The sequence below is a fragment of the Dinoponera quadriceps genome, unplaced genomic scaffold (genome assembly GCF_001313825.1).
Source record: "Dinoponera quadriceps isolate SergipeBrazil2010 unplaced genomic scaffold, ASM131382v1 scaffold5021, whole genome shotgun sequence".
Taxonomy (NCBI): Eukaryota; Metazoa; Arthropoda; class Insecta; order Hymenoptera; family Formicidae; genus Dinoponera; species Dinoponera quadriceps.
The window spans coordinates 454303-476248 of NW_014560366.1; the positions used below are offsets into that span (position 1 = coordinate 454303).

The 21946-nt window shown below is 37.9% G+C and overlaps 6 protein-coding genes across 14 annotated transcripts; 2 read left to right on the forward strand and 4 right to left on the reverse strand.

Moving 5' to 3' along the window:
- Window positions 1-13: 13 nt before the first annotated feature.
- On the reverse strand, window positions 14-4706 carry LOC106750763 (putative protein arginine N-methyltransferase 9). 3 transcript variants are annotated; one of them, XM_014631313.1, is made up of 8 exons: window positions 4572-4706; window positions 3278-3454; window positions 3081-3207; window positions 2306-2707; window positions 1231-2220; window positions 989-1136; window positions 720-812; window positions 14-637 (listed from the first exon to the last, which is right to left on the reverse strand). In XM_014631313.1, exons 2-8 carry the CDS (start codon window positions 3438-3440, stop codon window positions 290-292), a joined length of 2271 nt encoding a protein of 756 aa, XP_014486799.1. In that variant the 5' UTR covers window positions 3441-3454; window positions 4572-4706; the 3' UTR covers window positions 14-289. The 3 variants fall into 3 exon arrangements, with proteins under 3 accessions (XP_014486799.1, XP_014486798.1, XP_014486801.1); XM_014631312.1 differs by lacking the exon at window positions 4572-4706 and adding an exon at window positions 3864-4563; XM_014631315.1 differs by lacking the exons at window positions 3278-3454; window positions 4572-4706 and having other exon boundaries at window positions 2306-2633; window positions 3081-3144.
- Window positions 4707-5197: 491 nt separating this feature from the next.
- Window positions 5198-7406, forward strand: LOC106750768 (tubulin alpha-1 chain-like). The gene is made up of 3 exons (XM_014631321.1): window positions 5198-5352; window positions 5780-6002; window positions 6204-7406. The coding sequence occupies exons 1-3, from the start codon at window positions 5350-5352 to the stop codon at window positions 7331-7333; spliced, it is 1356 nt and encodes a 451-aa protein (XP_014486807.1). The 5' UTR covers window positions 5198-5349; the 3' UTR covers window positions 7334-7406.
- A 207-nt stretch (window positions 7407-7613) lies between these two features.
- On the reverse strand, window positions 7614-11199 carry LOC106750766 (E3 ubiquitin-protein ligase RNF14-like). Of its 3 annotated transcripts, none has more exons than XM_014631320.1 (7): window positions 11108-11199; window positions 10590-10762; window positions 10290-10468; window positions 9338-10192; window positions 9022-9250; window positions 8738-8910; window positions 7614-8473 (listed from the first exon to the last, which is right to left on the reverse strand). In XM_014631320.1, exons 4-7 carry the CDS (start codon window positions 10187-10189, stop codon window positions 8204-8206), a joined length of 1524 nt encoding a protein of 507 aa, XP_014486806.1. In that variant the 5' UTR covers window positions 10190-10192; window positions 10290-10468; window positions 10590-10762; window positions 11108-11199; the 3' UTR covers window positions 7614-8203. The 3 variants fall into 3 exon arrangements, with proteins under 3 accessions (XP_014486806.1, XP_014486804.1, XP_014486805.1); XM_014631318.1 differs by having other exon boundaries at window positions 9338-10195; XM_014631319.1 differs by having other exon boundaries at window positions 9338-10195; window positions 10290-10511.
- A 172-nt stretch (window positions 11200-11371) lies between these two features.
- LOC106750770 (UDP-N-acetylglucosamine--dolichyl-phosphate N-acetylglucosaminephosphotransferase) lies at window positions 11372-17647 on the forward strand. Its single transcript, XM_014631328.1, has 7 exons — window positions 11372-11560; window positions 11681-11795; window positions 11991-12436; window positions 15721-15909; window positions 15992-16062; window positions 16155-16318; window positions 16403-17647. Exons 1-7 carry the CDS (start codon window positions 11391-11393, stop codon window positions 16466-16468), a joined length of 1221 nt encoding a protein of 406 aa, XP_014486814.1. The 5' UTR covers window positions 11372-11390; the 3' UTR covers window positions 16469-17647.
- LOC106750769 (beta-1,4-mannosyl-glycoprotein 4-beta-N-acetylglucosaminyltransferase) lies at window positions 12590-15480 on the reverse strand. 5 transcript variants are annotated; one of them, XM_014631326.1, is made up of 3 exons: window positions 14712-15480; window positions 13958-14230; window positions 12590-13853 (listed from the first exon to the last, which is right to left on the reverse strand). In XM_014631326.1, the coding sequence occupies exons 2-3, from the start codon at window positions 14114-14116 to the stop codon at window positions 12723-12725; spliced, it is 1290 nt and encodes a 429-aa protein (XP_014486812.1). In that variant the 5' UTR covers window positions 14117-14230; window positions 14712-15480; the 3' UTR covers window positions 12590-12722. The 5 variants fall into 5 exon arrangements, with proteins under 5 accessions (XP_014486812.1, XP_014486808.1, XP_014486810.1 ...); XM_014631322.1 differs by having other exon boundaries at window positions 13946-14230; XM_014631324.1 differs by lacking the exon at window positions 14712-15480 and adding an exon at window positions 14438-14704 and having other exon boundaries at window positions 13946-14230.
- Window positions 17648-17748: 101 nt separating the features above from the next.
- Window positions 17749-21859, reverse strand: LOC106750765 (mitochondrial import receptor subunit TOM70). The gene is made up of 8 exons (XM_014631317.1): window positions 21388-21859; window positions 20807-20980; window positions 19634-19841; window positions 19350-19491; window positions 18911-19262; window positions 18593-18817; window positions 18252-18484; window positions 17749-18087 (listed from the first exon to the last, which is right to left on the reverse strand). Exons 1-8 carry the CDS (start codon window positions 21646-21648, stop codon window positions 17922-17924), a joined length of 1761 nt encoding a protein of 586 aa, XP_014486803.1. The 5' UTR covers window positions 21649-21859; the 3' UTR covers window positions 17749-17921.
- Window positions 21860-21946: the final 87 nt, after the last annotated feature.

Sequence of the window (21946 nt, forward strand, 5' to 3'; positions counted from 1 at the left end):
TCTTCAAACCAACTTAGTAGGACGTGATAAAAGGTTCAAACTGAAAGATTGTTACTTAACAAAATATAATTAATGTATTAATGATATAACTTAGGTTGTGGTATTTCTACATGGGAAACGTTTACAAAGGTGGTTGATTATTAATAATAAAATATGCGGCATGTCGTTACATAAAAAATAGTTACGTAAGATTTATTTACATAAAAAAAGTATGTTTTTTTTCTATAAAAGTCAAGTTTAATGAAGAATTGTGTACAAAATTGTAAAATAGTTTATATTTTGTAGATTTTTACAAATGTAGTACTGCGATTTTTACCAAACCTTTCATATGGTGGACTTTAATTTTCACTTCTTGATCTCCCAATATAATATCTCGGAAATCATCTTCAAAAACGACCGCAGTATGATTCATAAAGGAGTCATTCTTTTTTGTGTCATATATATGATCCGGACCAAGCTGAATTTTGTACCAACATATTAAGGCATTCGGTAAAGTTTCCTTTTTCGCACTACTTATTTTTCCAAAGTTCACAACTGTTTCAGTAGTTTCCGTTTCGTTTATCTCTGCCAATATTTGTGGTTCAGACAAGATTTCACATGAATATAAGTTCGAATTCAAATCGAATATTTGATTGATCTGTAATAGAATGAATGGAAATGAAATTCAGCTGATCGAGTTTTACTTTAATGTGAAATTCTAGTTGAGTTATATTTTGTACCTTGTATTTGTTAATGTGTTCTGCGATTATGTAATTTGTACTTGTATTTCCTCTATTATTATATGTATGTGGACAGTCTTCGTTATTCGAACTCTATAAATAAAAATATATTTTATATATATATTATATATATATATATATTTATATATATATTATGTTATTCGTTATAACATTTATAATTTTATTTTTAGCAATTCGATACTTTCTCGCGTCTATATACATATAAGTTATATGATAGAAAATTATGTATTAAAATCGCATCAATATACCATTTCAGTATAAAAGTTGAATAAACCAGATGTTTTAAGATTTACATCTTGTACATAAGACATATTTGGCAAATCTTCCGAGTACACCAACTGTCCCATAAGAAAAATTTTGTCCGGCAATAACGGGCTCTCCGGCTTTAGAAGACATCTGAAACATAGGATTGATGTAATATTTTTAATACATACAGTTGTAGAAAGTACATACAATATGTGTGTGCGTAGATAGTATATAAAATATTTACCTTAAGATTTCATGACGGCTATCTCGCAATTCACCTTTAATATCAAAGTTATGAACGAATATAGAATCTAAGTGGCATGGAATCTCATCGTAGTTTGATATCGTACGTACTTTCCCCTGTAGCTTGTTATTTCGGGCCACGTTCTCAACCAGAGAACGAAGTGTTGGATTATCAGTTTTGTAGTACAAAAGCTCACTATCTTTACATTCCTTCAAGATCGTTAAACCATAAATCGGAAAAGGCGAAATATCTAAAATATACTTTATGTTTCTATTCTTATGAGATCTACCGATCTCGGTAAGTAATTTCACGTAATCCAAATCATTCAGGAAGACAATGACCTCTTTTGGTAGATGGTACAAGGATTTACAAGCCGTTACGTTAAGTTCTGCGTTGCTCATATTACAAGAACACTTCAATTTACTCATCAAAATCTCCGCTTTTATTGTTACGACATCACCTTCATGGCACGCGGTGTGTAACGTCGGAAAAACAGCGAGGTCCCAACAGGATTTCCTATCAGAGGAATCCAACGTAATTTCCTCGTCGAGGTGTAACTTGAACCAAGTGACAAGACCATCTATGATGCCATTGCATTTACATTTCGCTCGCAACAACTGCTTTATCCCGTCCTTGTGAAATTTTCGCAGTTCTTGCAATTCGTTGAAATTTACGTGGAAGAGCTTTTGCGGCTCTGTAATATATGTAATTTGAACATTTTGCAGATTCTCCGCCTCATAATAATCGTCGTCCGGCAATACGGACACATTGTCGAAATTCAAAAGGCAAATATCTTTCACTTTCTCAAAAATCACTGACGATCTGTATCTAATATATTCGCATTCGATGGCTGCTGTATAAACCGTCGCGCCCATAGGTATTATCATACCATATAAATCTAAAATATTCATGTGCACGTTAATCAAAGACGGTACTACAAGCTCCCCGAACAAGCCGGCATCAAACGTTTCAGTCACTATTAATTGTACTCTAGAATTATACAGGTATATGTACATACTTTAATGTCGATTAATGCATTATGTTAATGAAATATATGTATTTTGTCGCAACGAACCTTTCTGGAATGTCTGTAGGTACTTTAAGATCGAACGACAGCTTTGGTATTAATTTTATGTCCGATGCATTATTAGATGCGAATACTTCTTTTGCGATTCGCGTCATTGCTTCGGAACATTCACATGCATAAATCTTTGTAGCTCCTGCATTTTTTGCATATAGACTCAAAAGTCCTGTACCAGCTCCTACATCCAATACTGTATTGTATCCTTGATGGATTCTTTTACGTATGGCCTGTTCAAAAGCATTATTTCTGTGCTTGTCATTGAGCATTGGAAAATGCCACCTGTCCACTGCCATACTGTACGCATTTTGTAAGTTTCGTTCTGCTGGTAGAAAGTTAGGATCGACTTTCAAAGCTCTTCTTAAATATTCTATCGCTCTTATGGAATCGTTAGTCCTTTAACAACATATATGATATTCTCTAAGTTTTTAGATGAAAAGTAACACAATTACAAGAAAAATTAAAAAATGAAAAGTTTGCGCTCCCTGTTAAAGATGGTTGAAGCAAGGACTAAAGTGTTGGAATTTATGATTAAACATTGTAACGAAATTTTATAACATACTGATATTAAAAATATTTTGACACTAATATTTTATAATATTGCATTATAACAGCCATGTATTAGCTCTTAATGGCTCTTTTCATTTTCTAATTTTTGATTGAACATCTAGAGAATCTTATTAACTTCACTTTATAATTATAATATTTATTATAAAAATAGTTGGAAAATTTAAATATACTATGTATTTCAGAATAGAAATTATCTTACCTTAACAAGTGTGCTGCAAAATTATTGAGCATACGAGGATTGTTTGGATAGATATCTAAAGAATACTTATAACAGCGTACAACATCAGATAATCTGTCGTTGTCTGCCAGTTCTATTCCCCATGTACCTGAAAATTAAAAAATATATATAGCAGCATATAACACAAAAGATGATGTAATAAATATTCTATGTCTTACATAGTATATCTGTAAATGTTTCTTCAATTTCTGATCTTTTCGCAGGACATAATTCCGCAACAATAGTGTAATATGCATAAGCTTTCCCAAAGTTTCCATTCCTATCATGTTCTTTAGCCTTTTGTAAGGATCTCTCTGATATGTCATTTACTTCTGACTGCATTTTGGTTAGGTTTCCTTTGAATCATGTTTACATTACAATTATTGTCTATATAGAACTAACAACAGTGATCTTGTCATTAAGATGTCATTATGATATGAACACTAATGATTTCAGTCATCACCATTAATACCATTTCCTTTCTCACTTTCGATATCCGCTAATTATTCAAATATAAATTTAATCTAACCTAACATTTCTTAACACCTAAAACTTGGACATTCAAACTTTATTGCGGCTAAAATTGACGATTTTGTTTAAGATGAGGGAAATCAAGCATAAACAATTACTACGATTGATTTGCATGCATCACTGGAAAATAGTGAACAACACTTTCGACTGAAACCAAAATATTTGGGAGTACCTTTAATATGCTAATTTTAATCAATCACATGACATATCTTTAGTTTCAATCTACAATATTACCTTCACTGAGGTGAAAATTAAGAGGTTTTCTACTTTAAATATTGCAGAAAAACTATCTCCAACAATAGTCGGCGATAATAACCGGCTGACGGTTATGTGACTATAATCGAAACCAACTCCAAAATGTACGTCAAATGTGAATGGGAAACCTCTAAATATAATCACAAAAGCCTATATTCTGAACACCCTTTTATCGATAAAAGTGCCTTAAATATGGCTTCTCAGCCGATCGAATGGGATTCTAAGCCATTTTTAGAAGCACGTTTACCAATAAAAGAGAGTCCAGAATATGAACCAAAGCCTTTGAGGGAGGATACGTCTGTCTTGTCGTCAAGGACGAGGAAACAGTTAGCGTATTTTTATTTTTGAAAAAACAAACGAATCGCTGCTTTACATGTCTCTTGTTTCGTCGTGAAGCCGTATAAGTTGAAAATAAAAGGAAGACTGGCCACTCGTTGAGTCGCACTACTTGAAAACATAAAAGTCTTCTGGTCTTGCCATTACCTTACTTACAATTTTTATTTGAACGACATTGACGATTAAAGCGAAACCGATATCGATCGGGGCATACGTTACATTTTCTAATTAACCGGTATGACCAGTCCACAAACAGTCTTACACATATTTGTATTGATTCTCTGACCATTGTCCCGTTATTTCAGGTGAACCGAATTATCGTTGCATGCAAGCAACGTAACTGTATTTTACCATCGACAGAAAGGATGGAGTAAATTCGCGCAAAGCGAAGAGGAATCAGATCATGGAACGTCGCTTTCCAAACGTCGGAATACGGACGTATGCGTTGATGATGATGATGATGCTGGTGGTAATGGCGACGACTCGACCGAGCGGGGATAATTCGATCATCTCCGGACTTGGATTCATGGGCGTTCACTCGGTGTCGCCAAAAAAAGAAACGCCGGAGAGAACGATTCGGTCATGCCTCGAAAGACGCGGCCCATATATGGTGCAATTGGCACAAATGCATGCTCGCCGCAGCCCAGCGACATGAATAATGAAGACCGGCTTTTTCGCGCGATTCTCCAGGAAGATTCGTTGTTTACGACGCGCTCGGCAACGGCTTTTACTCGCGCGTCCTCGGATGATCCTAAATTATGAATTATGGCGTGCGAAACGACAGTATTGTAAAATAAATAAATGCAATTGTGTCGACGACCTGGAACTACATTCACCGCGTGGAGAACTTCTCTCGCGAGGGATGAGTGCTGCGGTCCAGTGCGGGCCAATCGTGACGCAGCGTGAGGTCACCGTGGACCTATCGGCGTGTCCTGGAATCGTCGATTCCGGCCGGTATATAAATTGTCGCGCAAGCCTGCTCGCGTACTAGTCGTTCGTTTGGCGAGGCGTTGCATAGTTGTTAGCAGAAGCTCCATTACTTGCTTTCGCCAACTATCGATCTCGCGTGCGGTTACTTCAACCCTTTCTCTTTCTTTGTAAGAAATCGACGAATAAATCGTGATACAAAATGGTGAGTCGTTGAATTATATCGTATTCTCCGTGGTATGTCGCGAGGTCTGTCGCGCGACACCGCCCATCGCCTTCGCTGGAAATGTCGGCCATTTTATAACGGTCAGACGCCGGCCGGTTACCGTTTCTCTGAATTCAGATAACGTCATTTCTGTCTTGTCCGCCATTGCGGCAATTTACACCGCGTTTGTGATTTATTTTACTTCTCTCTCTCTGTACGTGCTAATTATTATCACGATCGAAGATTTCTCGGCAATATATACGTGTCGATTGTTTGAATATTATATGAATACCGCAAGGCGTTGACCTTTTGCGAGCTATTTTCGGAGATTCGCCATGTTACTTTCCCTCGGTATCCCTAATAATACCAGTCATTCGTTTACAAGAGAGCTAGGCACGATATTAACGTTTATGTGGTTTCTTTTCAGCGTGAATGTATCTCAATTCATGTTGGACAAGCTGGAGTGCAGATTGGCAATGCCTGCTGGGAGCTGTATTGCCTGGAACACGGAATTCAGCCGGACGGCCAGATGCCATCCGACAAGAGCATCGGAGGTGGAGATGACAGCTTCAACACTTTCTTCAGCGAGACTGGTGCTGGCAAACATGTACCCAGAGCAGTTTTTATCGATTTGGAACCTACTGTAGTTGGTATGTATACAGTTTATCTCAATTATATATTATATACCAAGTATATATATATATATATATATANATATATATATATATATATGATGTTATAAACCATATATTTCCATTGTTATATCTCCATTATAATTTTATTATATATAAGCTAATTATAATACAAAATGTATCGCAAAAATATATACAATGAATTCTTACTGTTTGTAGATGAGGTTCGCACTGGAACTTACCGCCAGCTCTTCCATCCGGAACAGCTAATCACTGGCAAGGAGGATGCTGCGAATAACTATGCTCGTGGTCACTATACAATCGGCAAAGAGATCGTGGATCTCGTATTAGACCGCATTCGCAAGCTCGCGGACCAATGCACTGGCCTGCAAGGTTTCCTCATTTTCCATTCATTCGGCGGTGGCACTGGCTCTGGTTTCACCTCCCTTTTGATGGAACGTCTGTCTGTGGATTACGGAAAGAAGTCAAAGCTTGAGTTCGCCATTTATCCCGCACCGCAGGTCTCCACCGCTGTGGTTGAACCGTACAACTCGATCTTGACGACGCATACTACCCTGGAACACTCAGACTGTGCTTTCATGGTTGACAACGAGGCCATCTACGATATCTGTCGTCGCAACCTGGACATTGAACGACCGACTTACACTAACCTGAACCGTCTGATCGGCCAGATCGTCTCCTCCATCACAGCGTCCCTGCGGTTCGATGGCGCACTGAACGTCGACCTCACCGAGTTCCAGACCAATTTGGTGCCCTACCCGCGTATTCATTTCCCACTTGTCACTTACGCGCCTGTTATCTCGGCGGAGAAAGCGTACCACGAGCAACTTTCCGTCTCGGAGATCACCAATGCCTGCTTCGAGCCGGCTAATCAGATGGTCAAGTGCGACCCACGTCATGGCAAGTACATGGCTTGCTGTATGCTGTACCGCGGTGACGTCGTACCCAAGGACGTAAACGCGGCGATCGCCACCATCAAAACCAAGAGGACTATCCAATTCGTCGACTGGTGTCCCACCGGTTTCAAGGTCGGCATCAACTATCAGCCGCCGACCGTCGTGCCTGGCGGCGACCTCGCCAAGGTTCAACGCGCCGTCTGCATGTTATCCAACACCACCGCCATCGCCGAGGCTTGGGCTCGTCTCGACCACAAGTTCGATCTCATGTATGCCAAGCGCGCGTTTGTCCACTGGTACGTCGGCGAGGGTATGGAGGAAGGTGAATTCTCCGAGGCGCGTGAGGATCTCGCTGCGCTCGAGAAAGATTACGAGGAGGTCGGAATGGATTCCGCAGAGGGCGAAGGCGAGGAGGGCGCTGAAGAATATTAAAGACAGCGATCTCTTTCTTAAAAAGACATGGCTCCGATGTTGAAATAAAGTATTAAACCCATTTGCAACGCAAGCTTGTTGTCATTATTCGACATGCCATCCAGTACTCTTTCCTGAACCATAGTTGAGTTATTAATTTACTTTCAACTGTATCGATTGCGTTTAATCGACAACTCCCGGGTTCGAAATGCGGTACATAGAAGGTAATTGCACGTTCGTCATGTTAAATGTCACTTTGCAAATAACTAGGTCTTTAGCCTTTGTAAATTTATATATTTCATAGTACATGAATCTTGATTATATATTTGCAGTTTAGGTGCTTTATCAATGATTTATATAGGTGAGAGATTGATTATATGTGCTGCGAACAGAGGTAGTGATTAATGATCGTATTATTGGAAAAATAATTTGTATATTTCACTCTTACAATAGCAATTTCAAGATAGCCAGACGCAAGTATATCTGCGAAAATTGGTTATTTCTGAAACTTGATTTTCTGTCGGGTGCAACAAAGCTTGCAAGATAAATTCCCCAGATTGAATTTAAAACAATTGTATAAAACTACTTATAAAAGTATAGATTTTTGAGATATATAGTACAAATAATATAAATTATTCGATCTAACATTACATTTTAAATTATTCGGTTTCAAGTTACATTTCGAACTTGTCACGCAAATCAACGTCGATTATAATACATTAATTATTACAATGATCCTTGACTTTTTCGAGTAGCTCGTTACAGGTGAGCTGTACTCACTTAACTACAGTAAACAGCAACTGTTTAAAAATTACTATATTCAACAAGTGCCGACTTTGTGAATATGTTTCGTAAATTCGAGAAACGAACGAATAAACTAACGACGTTAATTCAGTCATCTAATTCCAGGACAAAATCCTCATCATAAATGTCTTCGTCGTCCGTATAATAGTAGTATTCCATATACTCGGCGTGAAGATCGAAGTCATCGTCATCGTCTGGTTCATCGGGTATCACACCGCGATACAACATTTCGAAACACTTGGATTCTGGATTACGAAAGTGTAAGTAGGGTGCCTCAGGATTGAGCCGCATACCGCACAGCCAACAGAAATATGTGCCACAATGCGAACAGGTCATTTTATTACAGCCATCCGATTTCTGAAACGATTTACCGTGATATTTAACTAGTAGTAAACAATACGATCAAATTTGCAACAGAAATGAATTTGCTTTCAAATGATCTTAAAGCCCCTGTGGCTATGATTATCTTTCTTTGATGACATCAGGAGCGAGAAATCACATGCCAAAATATATTGCGGTATATATGGAAATAAAAGAATATACGCACAAAATTCTTTCAAGGTAGAAGTTTCTTGAATCCTTTTTTAAAAGGTGAATTATTTGAGAAAGTTGAATTCCTACCTCAATAGCGCTCTTGCAGTGAGGACAATTATGGCTGTTGTCGTTGATCCAATTTTCAGACATAGCGTTCTCTATTAGAATCTGGAGTTGTCTCTTGCCATAACGTTGCTCCATCTCAACCTTCTTTTCGTTACTTCCAGATTGGTATTCACTCACCAATCGTTGTTTCTCAGCTATCGACCAATCAACGTAATTAATATAGAAAATAATTCGAATTTTTCCCTTAACATGAATGTTTGGTTATGAAAAGTAATGATTTATGTTAGCGGAAACTGGCTACATACCTGTACTGATTTTACAGGGTTCTACTCCATGATAAACCATCCTACAACGAATACAGAATGCATATTGGCAAACGGGGCATTTCGCCATTTGATCGTTAAGATCGCGAGTAACTGGATATTGACAGTGTCGTCGTGGGCAATAAACGATGTCCATCATAGTGTCTAGTGTGGCGCTTAACAATATGGAATCATACTTCGAAAATAATTCTGAACTCACCAAATCTTTTATCTGTAAGAAAACCAAAGTACGTTTTACATAATTTCACCAAATGCTTCAATGATTGATGATTCACACAAGCAGCATGTATAATGTCACCTGGCCAGGTGTAGCCTCGAACTTGCATTTTTCCTCGGGACAACAAATATTCTGTACACTTCCCTCTTTAATTCTCACTTCGAAGTAACCTCTGATGCAATCTTTGCAGAAAGTGTGGGCGCAAGGCAGAAACTGAGTACAATGCTCCCCTGATTTGTCAGTGAAGCAGATATTGCAAGTGTAAAAATTCTTTTTGAATTCTATTTGTTTACGTTGCTCGTTGTAGTCGACCAAGACTTGAATAGGATTTCTGCCAACCGGACATTCTAAAATCGCCCTCTTATCGATGGAATTCGATTTCTTTGATGCAGTGCTTTCTTTACTGACTTCGCTGATACATTGTTTCTGGGATTCACCAGTCTCCTTACTCGCTTGCGAAGCTTGCAGTTTTTCTAATGTCTTCTTATAAGATGTGTACATGTAATCCATATCCAAATATTCTTTTATCTTCAAGAACTTGAGCGTTTCATTCTGGAGGAATTCCACCCATGTGAATAAGATCTCCTGCTTGCTGCTCTCCCATAACAAATCTAGCTTTTTACATAGCTTAGCTAATGCCGATGGGCGTAACCAAGAGGAACATAGTGTAAATGTTGGAGCTAATATGGATGGATAATCATCTGGTAGTGTAACATGTAACGTTAAAGGTGGTAAATACGATATTTGCACTTTCTGCACAGAGTCTACTTCGTGTCTCAGATCCTTGTATGTCAGATGATAAGTTGTTGGAAGATTGACGAATATCTTGAAAGTACAGTCAAATCGGTTGTTCTCCTCATTATATGAAAACTCTTCCTTATTGTAGATACTTTCCAAAGCAGTGACCTCATCTTTTTGTTTCTCGTAGTCCATTGACTACTACAAAATGAAACTGATTATTATGTTTCCATGCCCTATATGGGAGCTGATATTAAAAGAATGTCGAAATTTCACGACTACGTCGATTACTTACCAAATCTGGAGCTCGTCACACGTTAATTCAGGAATGATATTAAACTTCTCAATTACTCTTGATCGCTTGCTGATTTAATTGTCGAAAAAGTTAAGCGTGTAAATGACAGTCCGAAGGGGTTATGCGCTCGTCGACTTCTCGGACGATTTGGAGTTTGCCAGATTCCTTGCGAGATGTGGCTGTACGATAGAGTTCGTTCAATTTTACCAATCGTCAAACATGCTGCCAAGATAAATAAGAAAAAAAAAAAAAGAATAAAAGTGAAGTTTTTAGCAGTCTCTCGTGGATAAATATACATACCGTGCGTTCGCGTGTTCAGCTACCACTGATACCATGACACTGCGCATAGCGCCTTTATGTAGCTGTACTTTCCGTGCCGATGTAATACAAGTCAGCGAAATTGATCACGACAGATAATGCAACATTGTGACAGGTACAAAGTACATTATCAATCAAATCAAATACCTCAATTTCTTGAAATTTTAGTTAAAAAATATAACTGATATAAGAGAGGCAAAAACCAATGTAATAAAATAATGATAAAAACAAGCAGGAAATGCCTTCTCAAGTAGAATATAGACAAAAATTGCTAATTTTTAAATAGTTAAGAACATTTAAAATCATTGTAGTAAAGGCCGAAATAGATATGTACATTGTAATAATAGAAAATATTTGTGTACTTATAAAGACCGTATCGTTAAAATTTTATTTGTACGAAAGTTCGATTTCAATTGAATCTCTCGTTGAATGGCACCTCTCGTTAATAACAAAAGTATACGTTAAAATCTGCAAATATATCAATTATTTTTTTATCTTACCTTTCATCGATCTCGTCGTAATCGATTTCGTCGATTTTTCGATCAATCGACGCAACATACATGGCGGCGTCCATCACGAAATTGAACAGCCGCATTACGTGTTCGGCATCAACTAATCGTCAACGCATTATGTTGCAATCGCATCATCGACGTAACGAAATTTGTGAAGTTTTTTATTATAACCCGACCTCTGTGTTTGTCGCAGCCACGTTAGCTCGGCTAAACTCGTTGAAGCCGGGTGAAGTCGGTCGACCAAAACCAGTGTTACGCGCGCAGTTTTAACATGAGTACCGCGGACGAGACGTGGAGATTGTTATTTCCAATATGTATCAACGCGATAATGTCTGTGATCGCGTTCGTTTCGACCGTGTGTTTGATTCCCAAGATAAAATCCATATTCGTCAAAGCTAACCTCTATGGCATCGACATGAGCAAAAGGAGCTACGAAAAAGTGTAAGTGAGACAAGAATAATGATAGTATTATATTTAGTTTTAACGTTATATCGAATGATACATCTCTATAATGCTGTATACCGGCAACGATGCATATACACGGCCAATTTATTTTGACAGGCCAGAGGCGATAGGTGTTTTTACCGGTTGCATATTTCTTGTAACAATGTTCCTATTTATCCCTGTACCGTTCACAGATTATATATTGAAGAACGAAAACTTTCCACATGACAAGGTACGACAGTTGTTTATTTATTTGCAGGAACTTTAGTTAAAACTGATTGTAGTTCTTTTAATGTTTTCAATTCTGGTTTTAGTCAGTTATAATATTCATGGGAATAACTTATGCTTAATTAAAAGGCAAATAAGAGACTTAAAGATATATATATAATATACAAATGCAATATAACGCACAAGCTTTTTGTTACAGTTTGTTGAATTCTTGGCGGCATTATTGTCTATATGTTGCATGCTACTGTTGGGTTTTGCTGATGATGTTTTGGACTTGCGATGGCGGCACAAATTACTTCTACCCACTGTAGCATCTTTGCCACTGCTAATGGTTTATTATGTTAACTTCAATTCCACAATAATCATCATACCAAAACCACTGAGACAGTGGTTCGGTTTCTCGATGGATTTATGGATACTTTATTACGTATACATGGGAATGTTGGCAGTGTTCTGTACAAATGCTATAAACATATTAGCTGGGATAAACGGCCTGGAAGTTGGGCAGAGTTTAATAATTGCTACGAGTATTCTCATCTTCAACGTTGTAGAATTATTTGGCAGTCAATGGAAGGCACATCAGTTTTCAACATACTTTATGTTGCCATACATAGCCACCTCTCTTGCATTGTTCAAATTCAATTGGTAAGTTGCATTTCACATATTTGCTTATGGTTGGCAGTAGTACTAATAGTAGTAGTGGTTTGCTGTTTTTATCGCGACAATATAACGAATCTGAAAGCGGAAGGAAAACGCCTCCGGACAAGAGAAAGATTTAGAGATTGGCGAGCTTGCGAGTTATATGTATAAACCATTTAACATGTATATTTCGTCAACGTAATATTTTAGTGTATAAATCCAGTATAATATTACATGGTGTACATAGTGTATCGAGTATGAGTTAATATCACAGTCGGGTGTAACCAGTACGTTAGTAGTAATCTAATTTAGCGTAGAAGTTCTCTACCAGCCAGTCGTACTTCCACGTGTTGTTGAGAATCGTATCAGGCGCGAAGTAGGAATCCCTTGATTTCGAGACCCTCAGGAGATTGCTTTTACCGTCTAACCACAGTCCGCTACCTATTAGGTCCTCAACGAACGGCACGTCGACGGTCTTCTCTATACGTATTTCCTTGGACTGGATTTTACTGTGAAGACCGATAATAATATTAGCGGGCGCTTGGCACAGGTAGCAATACCAGCCGCCGTAATGATTCAGATCCCCTATGACTAATCCCAAAATATCTCTCTCACTAGCGTCCCCGTCCAACTGTTGACGCAACACGACGGAGTTGGATTGATAAGCGTTTCGCATCAGGCCGATCGTGTACGCGCCGAGCATTATCGTTGTCTTGAGCGGGTGCTGCCAGAAGAAGCCGTATACCGACCACCTTAATCTAAACCCTATAGGCTGAGGCCAACCGTCGTACATCTTGAGGAACATTAATGCCCTGGAATTCAGTATCTGCTCCGGTTCCGTCGTCACGTAGATATCGTCGTCCCTTAAGTTCTGCACCACGGCTTTCACTCGGTCCCAGACGTATTTCGCCACTATCCTCGACGGTTTGCGGGACTTGGTCGCTACGTTGACGTACAAAATTTTTTTCTGCTGCCGCTGCAGCAGGCCCTTGGACAGCTTGTGCCGGAAATTGTCCTCGGCGTTGTTGAAATCACATATTACAAAAAGGTCCACTACGTTGTAGAGTTCCTCCACTATCACCTCGGCGATCGCCGAATTGTATTCGCTCAGGCAGAACGTGTGGATGATACGTCTGGCCTCTCTGCGACGTTTCAGACTGATGTTCTGCTTCGACGCCATGATCGCCCTCCACACGACCTCCGGCTGTCCGCAGTCCAAGCCGTGCCATCCTTGATTGCAGATACATCTTTCCAGATGCTCGTTGTTTCTCATCTTACGCTCGTCTACCCCGAATTTCCAGCATACGGTATGATTGTATATCTCGAACAATCTAAAAGTCTTCACGTCCTTCAGTACTATCTCTCCATTGATTGTCTGATAGATTGGTGATTTCTTACGATTGCCTTGAGTTATCTGCACTTCCTTCGATCGAAGAGAAAAAGACATTCTTATATATATATATATATATATTCGTGATTGACTAATATATTACTAACGAAATTACACGTCCATACTTGGTAGGTTACCTGTGACGTCTCGAACTTGACGAAACTGACGGACGCACGAGTAGTCGACACAACCAGTTCGGATGGCGGAGTGGTGGCCACATAGATCATAACAATGAGAACTTGCAGGACCAACAAGGTATACAGCAACGCTAGCTTTCCATCTAGACGGGTCTGCATGGCACTAATTCCTTTGCTCGAATTATTTAATATTTCATTTTATGTCCCCGCAGAAACGGCTCTTGCTTACTGCCGGTGACATTTTCGTTAATATTGCACTTCCGCGGCCGTCATCTGAGAACATGATCAACAACAACGATTACATCATTATCACTATTGTTATTATTATAAAGTTTATCGCTGTTAACGCAATATATAATTTTCACGATGCTCCACCGTGTTAACTTAGACATGATGAATCTTGAATTGACATTTTTATCCGGAATCGATTTTCAGCACTCGCTACGCTTCATTTCTCTTTAACGCGAAAAATTCGCTGACCTCGTTTCTCTCGGCGCGTATATGACATCTCACATCCCCTTTCTCACTCATATACTGTGCGTACATATTTTTCAGCCGTCGCGCCGAGTAATTTTCTGATTCCACGAAGACTAGGCGTAAGTATCACACCGAGCCACCGCATTGCGGCGGAATCGCGCTTAACAATCGCCGTCGTGAGCGAACCGGTCTCCGCGCGAGAGTTGCAGCTCCGCCCCGAACGCACGCGTGTCATCGACGGTGCATATTATGTATTACGTAATAAAGCGCCGCTCACAGTGCAGTCGGACGACAGTCTCGGTGGCTCGTTGTGACGTTGCAGGTGCGGCGTTTGTGACGTCACCGCGGCGCCGCGACGTGCCATTTAACTCGCGATCGCCGACGACTGTAAGCCGATCTCTTCTTCTTCTTCCGAATATCTATCCCTCTTTTGCCTGTAATTCTTCCTTTCTTTCTATTCAACTCCCACGACGGATTTAAACAATGGCGACTACACGATCGGCCGGCGACGCGCACATTCTTCTAGTCACGCCGATAGTCGTTGCCCGACGACACCCCGGCGGATCGGTCGAGACAGATCAGGGCGGTTCTCTCTTTCTGCTCCGTGCCTGCCGGCAGCAGCAGTACACCACGACGACGTGAAAAACCACGCCCGAGTGCCGCACCACGCCAGCCTGCCAGCCAGCCGGAGCCGGCGGTGGTCCGTCCGTTTGTCGGCGAACTCTCGCCACAAGCGCGATCGCGACTATTCGCAAGGCGCACGCGTCTTAAAGCGACAACGGCGGCGGCATCTCATTAATTGTGTATTCCTATATATGCCCACGTTGTGAAGCGTGAGCAATAATCGACGCCGCCCCGATGAGTCAGAAGTATTTTTATGACGGCTACTCGCAGCTAGTCACGATGACCCTCGACCCCTGTTCAATGACTCGTGTAGCGAGATTTCGACCCCGACAAGTGTACTTTCGCGTTTGTAGTCATCATGGTGGCTCCTCGCCTTGTAGTCCTGGAGCAATGGCGATCGGATCCTTTGGGATGATATGCCTCGTGCGTACTTCTTCGCATTCTTCTGTATATGAAAAATCGGCCTTTTTGTAAACAGAGCGTCGTTTTATGGGAAAACCTACGATGAAAAAAACTGGAATTGCATTCAAATAACGCAAAGATTACATTCTGTGTAATTTATCCTGTGTGTTTTGTCCTATGATTGATTGCGCTTGTGATAATTGTATGTTGAAAGCTACGTTAAGACGAGATTAAATAACAATAATAATGTTTTGTTCAAGGTACCCATCGCAAGTTTTCGTGGGTGATACGTTTTGCTATTTATCGGGGATGACTTTCGCTGTCGTCGGTATTATAGGCCACTTCAGTAAAACCACGTTGCTTTTCTTCATTCCGCAAATCGTCAATTTTTTATATAGCGTGCCGCAACTTTTTCATTTTGTGCCGTGTCCTAGGCATAGATTACCAAAGTAAGTCTCAGGAAATTGCCTGATGAGCGTCGTTAAATTCCACTGAAGAATTTGTTAATAGTATATGTGCGTTCTTTCACAGGTATAACAAGGAAACAGATCTATTGGAGCCTAGTGTAACAATCTTCCACAAGTCAGAACTCAACGTAATTGGTACGATAATCTACAACAACATGCAGTATGTTAACCTAATAGATAGGCAACTACTCATTTTTATAATATTTTATGTAATCTTATTTCATCAGGAAAGCTATTACTGTGGATATTGAAAACATTCAGGTTGGTAAAGTGGCAAGAAGATGGAGAGGGAGTCGTAATTTGCAATAATTTGACTTTGATTAATTTTGTGCTCATCAATATTGGTCCATTGAGAGAACCAACGCTCACGACAATTCTACTAATGATTCAGGTAACATTTTAAATAATTATGTATAAAACAAACATATAATGTACATTACTTACAATATACTGATATAAACTTATTGTCTTTCAGGTTGCTAGCAGTATAGCAGCATTTATCATTAGATATCCTCTTGCTTCCATATTTTATGACGTTTAAATAAGCGCGAGAACGCGATTTTTTTTTTTTGTAAAATGTGCGATGTATATAATATTTGAAACATGAAAATTACATAAATGAGACCACTATTATTATTTTAGCAACTATTAGAAATAGAGGTTTATTAAGACGTACAATTATAATTTCAAATCACAAATTTATTATAGTTATTGTACACATCACATGATCAATATGACCACGATGTTTTTACCTCCTTATTGTAGAATTTTGTAGAATGGTCGTTTAAAACTTTCTGCGTTTTCTTGTATCAAATTATACATGATGTGTTATTTTGTATACCAAAGCATTCTACGAACCATCAATATATTATAATGCATTATTTTTTATAGAATAAAATAAGGTATATATATATATAAACGTAGTGTATGCTTTCACAAGTATAACTTTCTTATTACGCAAATATTATAAACTGTTAGCACATCTGCTAACAATTATTTTTTATGTATTATGTACTCAGCGTGATGACGACATTGTGTCACTTGATCGTATATAACTTGCTTAAAAACTTGATTACTGTCTGATGTGGTTTTTTATATACAGAATAATACAAAAGATAATTTCATACTTGTAGTAGGCTATTACTGTGCTTTTTATATTATATAAAATATTCCATATATATATATATATACATATACATATATATATATATATATATCGAGCAACAGTATCAACACTATATATTTTACGTATTAATTAACATTTTATACCGAATTCGATTGCTTGCACTAATGCACACTAAGGCCTATTTATAGTCTGTTACTATATTTAACGATTATCTTAAGTATATTTTAAAATACTTTGAACCAATAATATGATACGTACAATATCCGTACGTATCATCTTATTAGCTAAGTTTTTAAATATGTATTTAAAGCACGATCTCAAATATAAAAATGTGCTGTAAACAAGCACGCACTCTATGCGTACTAGTGCAAAGCTATCGAATTCGCTATTAGGTTAAAAAAAATCAAAAATCATGATTATAAACATAACCAAAAGATATATCAGACCTGCACAGACATAAAACATAAGATCTCGTTAGTGTCTACAATAGGTACTTTACGCCTTAAGATCTACAATAGGTACTTTAAGCCTTAAAATACCTATTGAATCGACACTTAAGACAGTCGTTAAAACAATAATGTATAAATTTCATCGCATAACAAATACTTTTAAGCTATGAGATATTTGTGATAAACTAACGCATTATGTTACTTACTATCTTCTTTCTCGTGTACTTAGAGATCAAACAAATGCAATTAGGAATAAAGTACTTTATCGTCCGTATGTCCTATACAACAAGAAATAACACAGGGCAAAATATCCCTCTCGATTTCTCGGATACATGGATGTCACGTTAACATGCTAATATAAAATTTAATCTTCCAGATTTGGTTAAAGTGCATTTCTTTATTGACAATTTTTTGATACTTTAGTGTACGTTCGGTACGTCTTTGATGTCCAATCCTAATTTTCTTTTTAAGATAAGTTGCGTCTTTGTAGCATTTCTCAGGCTGTATAGATGTGTGAGTTCTAAGGACGTACGACATAATTCCAAAGCCTTATCGAACAATTTTATCGCTTCTTCCAAGTTGCCTCTGTAAAAGAAGAAAATATACGTGTTAGAATAATTCACATCCTTGTAAAGGATATTTTCTGGTTCTTCTTTGTGCAAGTTAGATATGTACAATCATAAATAATTTCGATTCTAAGGTATAAATCGAATAAAAATTATTTAAAAAAGCCACTTAAATAAACATACCTTTGCACTTCGATACTTCCTAATGTTTCATATCCAACCTCGCATTTCTCATCTATTTCTAACGCCTTGTGAATGTACTCCACAGCTCTATCGATTCCTGAGCTGGTGTTACCGTGCCATTGCAATTGCAGTAAACCTCTGTGTACGTACACGTTCGCATCCAACGGGTCCAATTCTAACACTTTAGCAAAGTATTCATCCGCCTTTTCAAAATCTTGACTCTCAGACATAATCTGTCGACAAATATATAAATGTCAAGAGTCACGCACAATCAATAATAAATTTGCTCGTTATATTTTGTTCATTATCAGAATATCTGAAACAACAATATTATGCGTTACCTGTCCATACAACATATAACCTTCGGGGTGATCTGGGTATTTCTCCAAAGTCTCCTTAAAGCATTTTTCAGCATTCTGCAATGCGGTTATATCTCTTTTGAAGGTCGCATGACGGTAATCTGCGTAGCATTTCTGCACGTGACCAGAACTGTAGTTTGGATTGTAACGCACCGCCTTCTCAAAATCGCGCTTAGCTTCGTCTACACGATTCAAGACCAAATTCGTCTGAAAACAGAGATTGAAACTACCGTGTATATCACATCATGCATGTATATTAAAATATACGATTGACAAATAAATATATTCCGTATGTGATACCTGTCCGCTATGCTGATAAATATCACTATAAGTTTCATCCATCATCATAGCTTCTTCAAAGCCTTTTACAGCCTTTTCTGGATCCTCAAGTTGCATATATAAGGTCGCTCTCTTTATGAGAGCGTTCAATTTCACATTCTTAGGCATGTCTTCGCTATTTATTATAAAATCTAGGTCTTCAAACGCGAGAGAGTGTTTACCCAAAAGAAGATAAAATGTAGCTCGTAAAAGTAATATCTCAAATTTACATGATGTTGCATCAGCTTCGAGACTGTTGATGGCATCCGTGCATAACGATATTATATCATCGTACTTCTCGTCTTTCAATGCTTGTAGAAGGTTTCTATAAAGTCTGGTAATCAAATCACAATAAACATTATAGTAACATTGTTAAAAGTAACATTTATAATCCGTAGAAATGAATATTTTGTTAACTCACTCGGGGATGTCTTCTGGTAATGGGAGCTGGAGTCTAGAAAACACTGGATCATTAGGGAAAGATAACATGTAAGTCTTGATGAAATGTTTACTTGGCATTATAAACTTTTTATTTTGCAAGTTCTCCTGAACGTGTTGTTTCCCTGAAAATAATTTTTATCCTGAATTATTAAAATATCTTTTTTTAATTTTAAATCTCTGCCCTGGATTATTACCGATAATATTTTATTTAAATTTCACATTCCGCTTAATATTTACATTACCGTGTAATTACAAATAACTTACCAAGTTGTTTCAAGAGCCTATCTGCCAATGTAAGAGACATCTGACTACTAAAACCTTCATAGATACATGTGGCAGTAACATCTTCCAAAGCAGATTCCAGATCTCCCATTTGCTCCGAAGCACGCGCCCGACGTAATAAAGCTTTCACATACCTTGGTTTTAGTTCTATTGCTTTTGTGCAGTCCATCTTCACGGAATCGTATTTCCCCTAAGACGCAAAATTACAGTGTATGAAGAAGACAGTAATTCTAGTATATTTTAGGCTTCCAAGTTGATTCGCACATCATGGATTGATTTTCGATATTTCGCAAACATTCCAATTCAATAAATTAGAATATTCACGAAAAATCAGAAATATATCCATGATGAATGTAGTACCAACTTGGAGGCCAAATCAAATAATAATTTTAGTGTGAGAGAATTGTTAAAATGTTACATCTGAAAATCTAAAAATTAAATTGCTTCGAAATTAGAGTTCAGCAGAGCGTTCATTGTTGTAAAATTGTCTTTTCATGAAGATATTGTTGTTATTGTGAGAGTACTTTGCATGACCCTCGAATTGATGTTTAAAATTGCAACAAAAAATTTTTTTATTAATAAGAGAATCATAATTTGAAATTTCAAACATATTTTTTTCAAAACAAGTTTCTAAATCGGTAGATATTATATCTCGAGAACCATTCAATAGATTTTACTTATTTATTAGTAATTTTAGTAATTCTTAAAAACATTATGAAGTTGATGATATTATTTTTTTTTAAACCAATTTTGATTTTTCAACAATTAAGAAAAAGAAACGATTTTTAATTAACCTCATGCGTTTTTTAATTAACTGCTACTTAATAAAAATGCAATATTAAAAATACAATATTAAAAACCACTATTTTTTTATCTAATAATCCATTGAATTTCTTAATCTCAGATATGTTATCTCAGCTGGATGGTGTTCATAGCTAATATCTTCAACAAACTACTATCAGCAAAGACATTCTTCCAAATTATTTTTTGTATGAAAATATACTTGATAAACATATATTCTTCAAGGAAAAAACTTAATATCAACATTTTTTTTTAAATTCCCAAATTTATATCTTTTATTTAAGTCTCTAGTCTGATGTAATTTTTTGAAGAACTTTAAACATGCTTCATACTAAATGCATGCATATGTAATACCAATTGTTCATATGCAGCTGCCCTATTTTGATAAAATGTCGCCATTTCTTCCACATTTTGCACTGGACAAATCTCAATTGCCATATTATATTGAGCTATGGCCTTATCGTATTTTCCTATTTTAAAATATGTATTTCCTTCCTTCTTGTATCTCTGCGCCTCTTCTAAAGGAGTCTAGAATAAAAAAGATTATAAGGAATATAGTTATAAAAATACTATCTTCTTTTCATATTGTTTAATATATGATCTAGAAAAATATAGAGTAAATATCAATATTTCACAGAATTATTTCACTACCTAACTACATCACAAAGATCTATTTATTCAAAACTTATTTTCGAAAACCATATTAATGATCGTCTATAGATACTTTTACGATTGCTTACAAACTGTTGTTTGCGATAATAACTTTCATCGCTGTTATAGTCTGTTTGAATCTTTCGATAATAAAGAAAATACCAACAAGTCCGTTAACGACCACGTGAGATTTTTTACGGGAAAAATTTATTGTTTCCGATAAATGGATTTTCGTCATCCGTCGGAAATTTTAACGGATTTAATTGAGAACACGTGATTTTAACCTCGGGTTGCTTGGCTGCAGAAGAAGGCACTTGGTTGCTGTCGACGTCGCCGTCGATGGAGATCTGTTTATCGGTGGACGCGCCGTTCTCCTTGGACTTGGCATGACGATCCGGTTTGGTCTCCGGTTTGGTACTCCGGTTACTAGTGCGGACATTGTTCTTGTAGTACATGTAACCGAGGCCTAGGGCAACCGGCGCACCGACCACCAGGGCAAGTTGCCATTTGGCCACGCCGCCACCCGTTCCTTCCGCGACGGGCATTCGTTCCTTCGCCGGTTTCAACTACTCGCCGGTAAAACGCGACACCGACACGACGGCGGTGCTGAGGACGACGATGATGTCGACGATTCGTCGTCGCTCACCTATACGTTCTGCTGCTGTGGTTACTGCGAGAGTGCGAACACCAAGTCCAAGCGACGGACATACGGACGCACGTACGTGACCTTCTCGTTACTCGTCGCGAATGTCGCCTCCGAGTGCAAATAAGCGCGAACGAGCACACTCGTGGGTACAATCGGTGGGTGTCCACTACTAGTGTTCGTCGGCAGTCACCACCAAT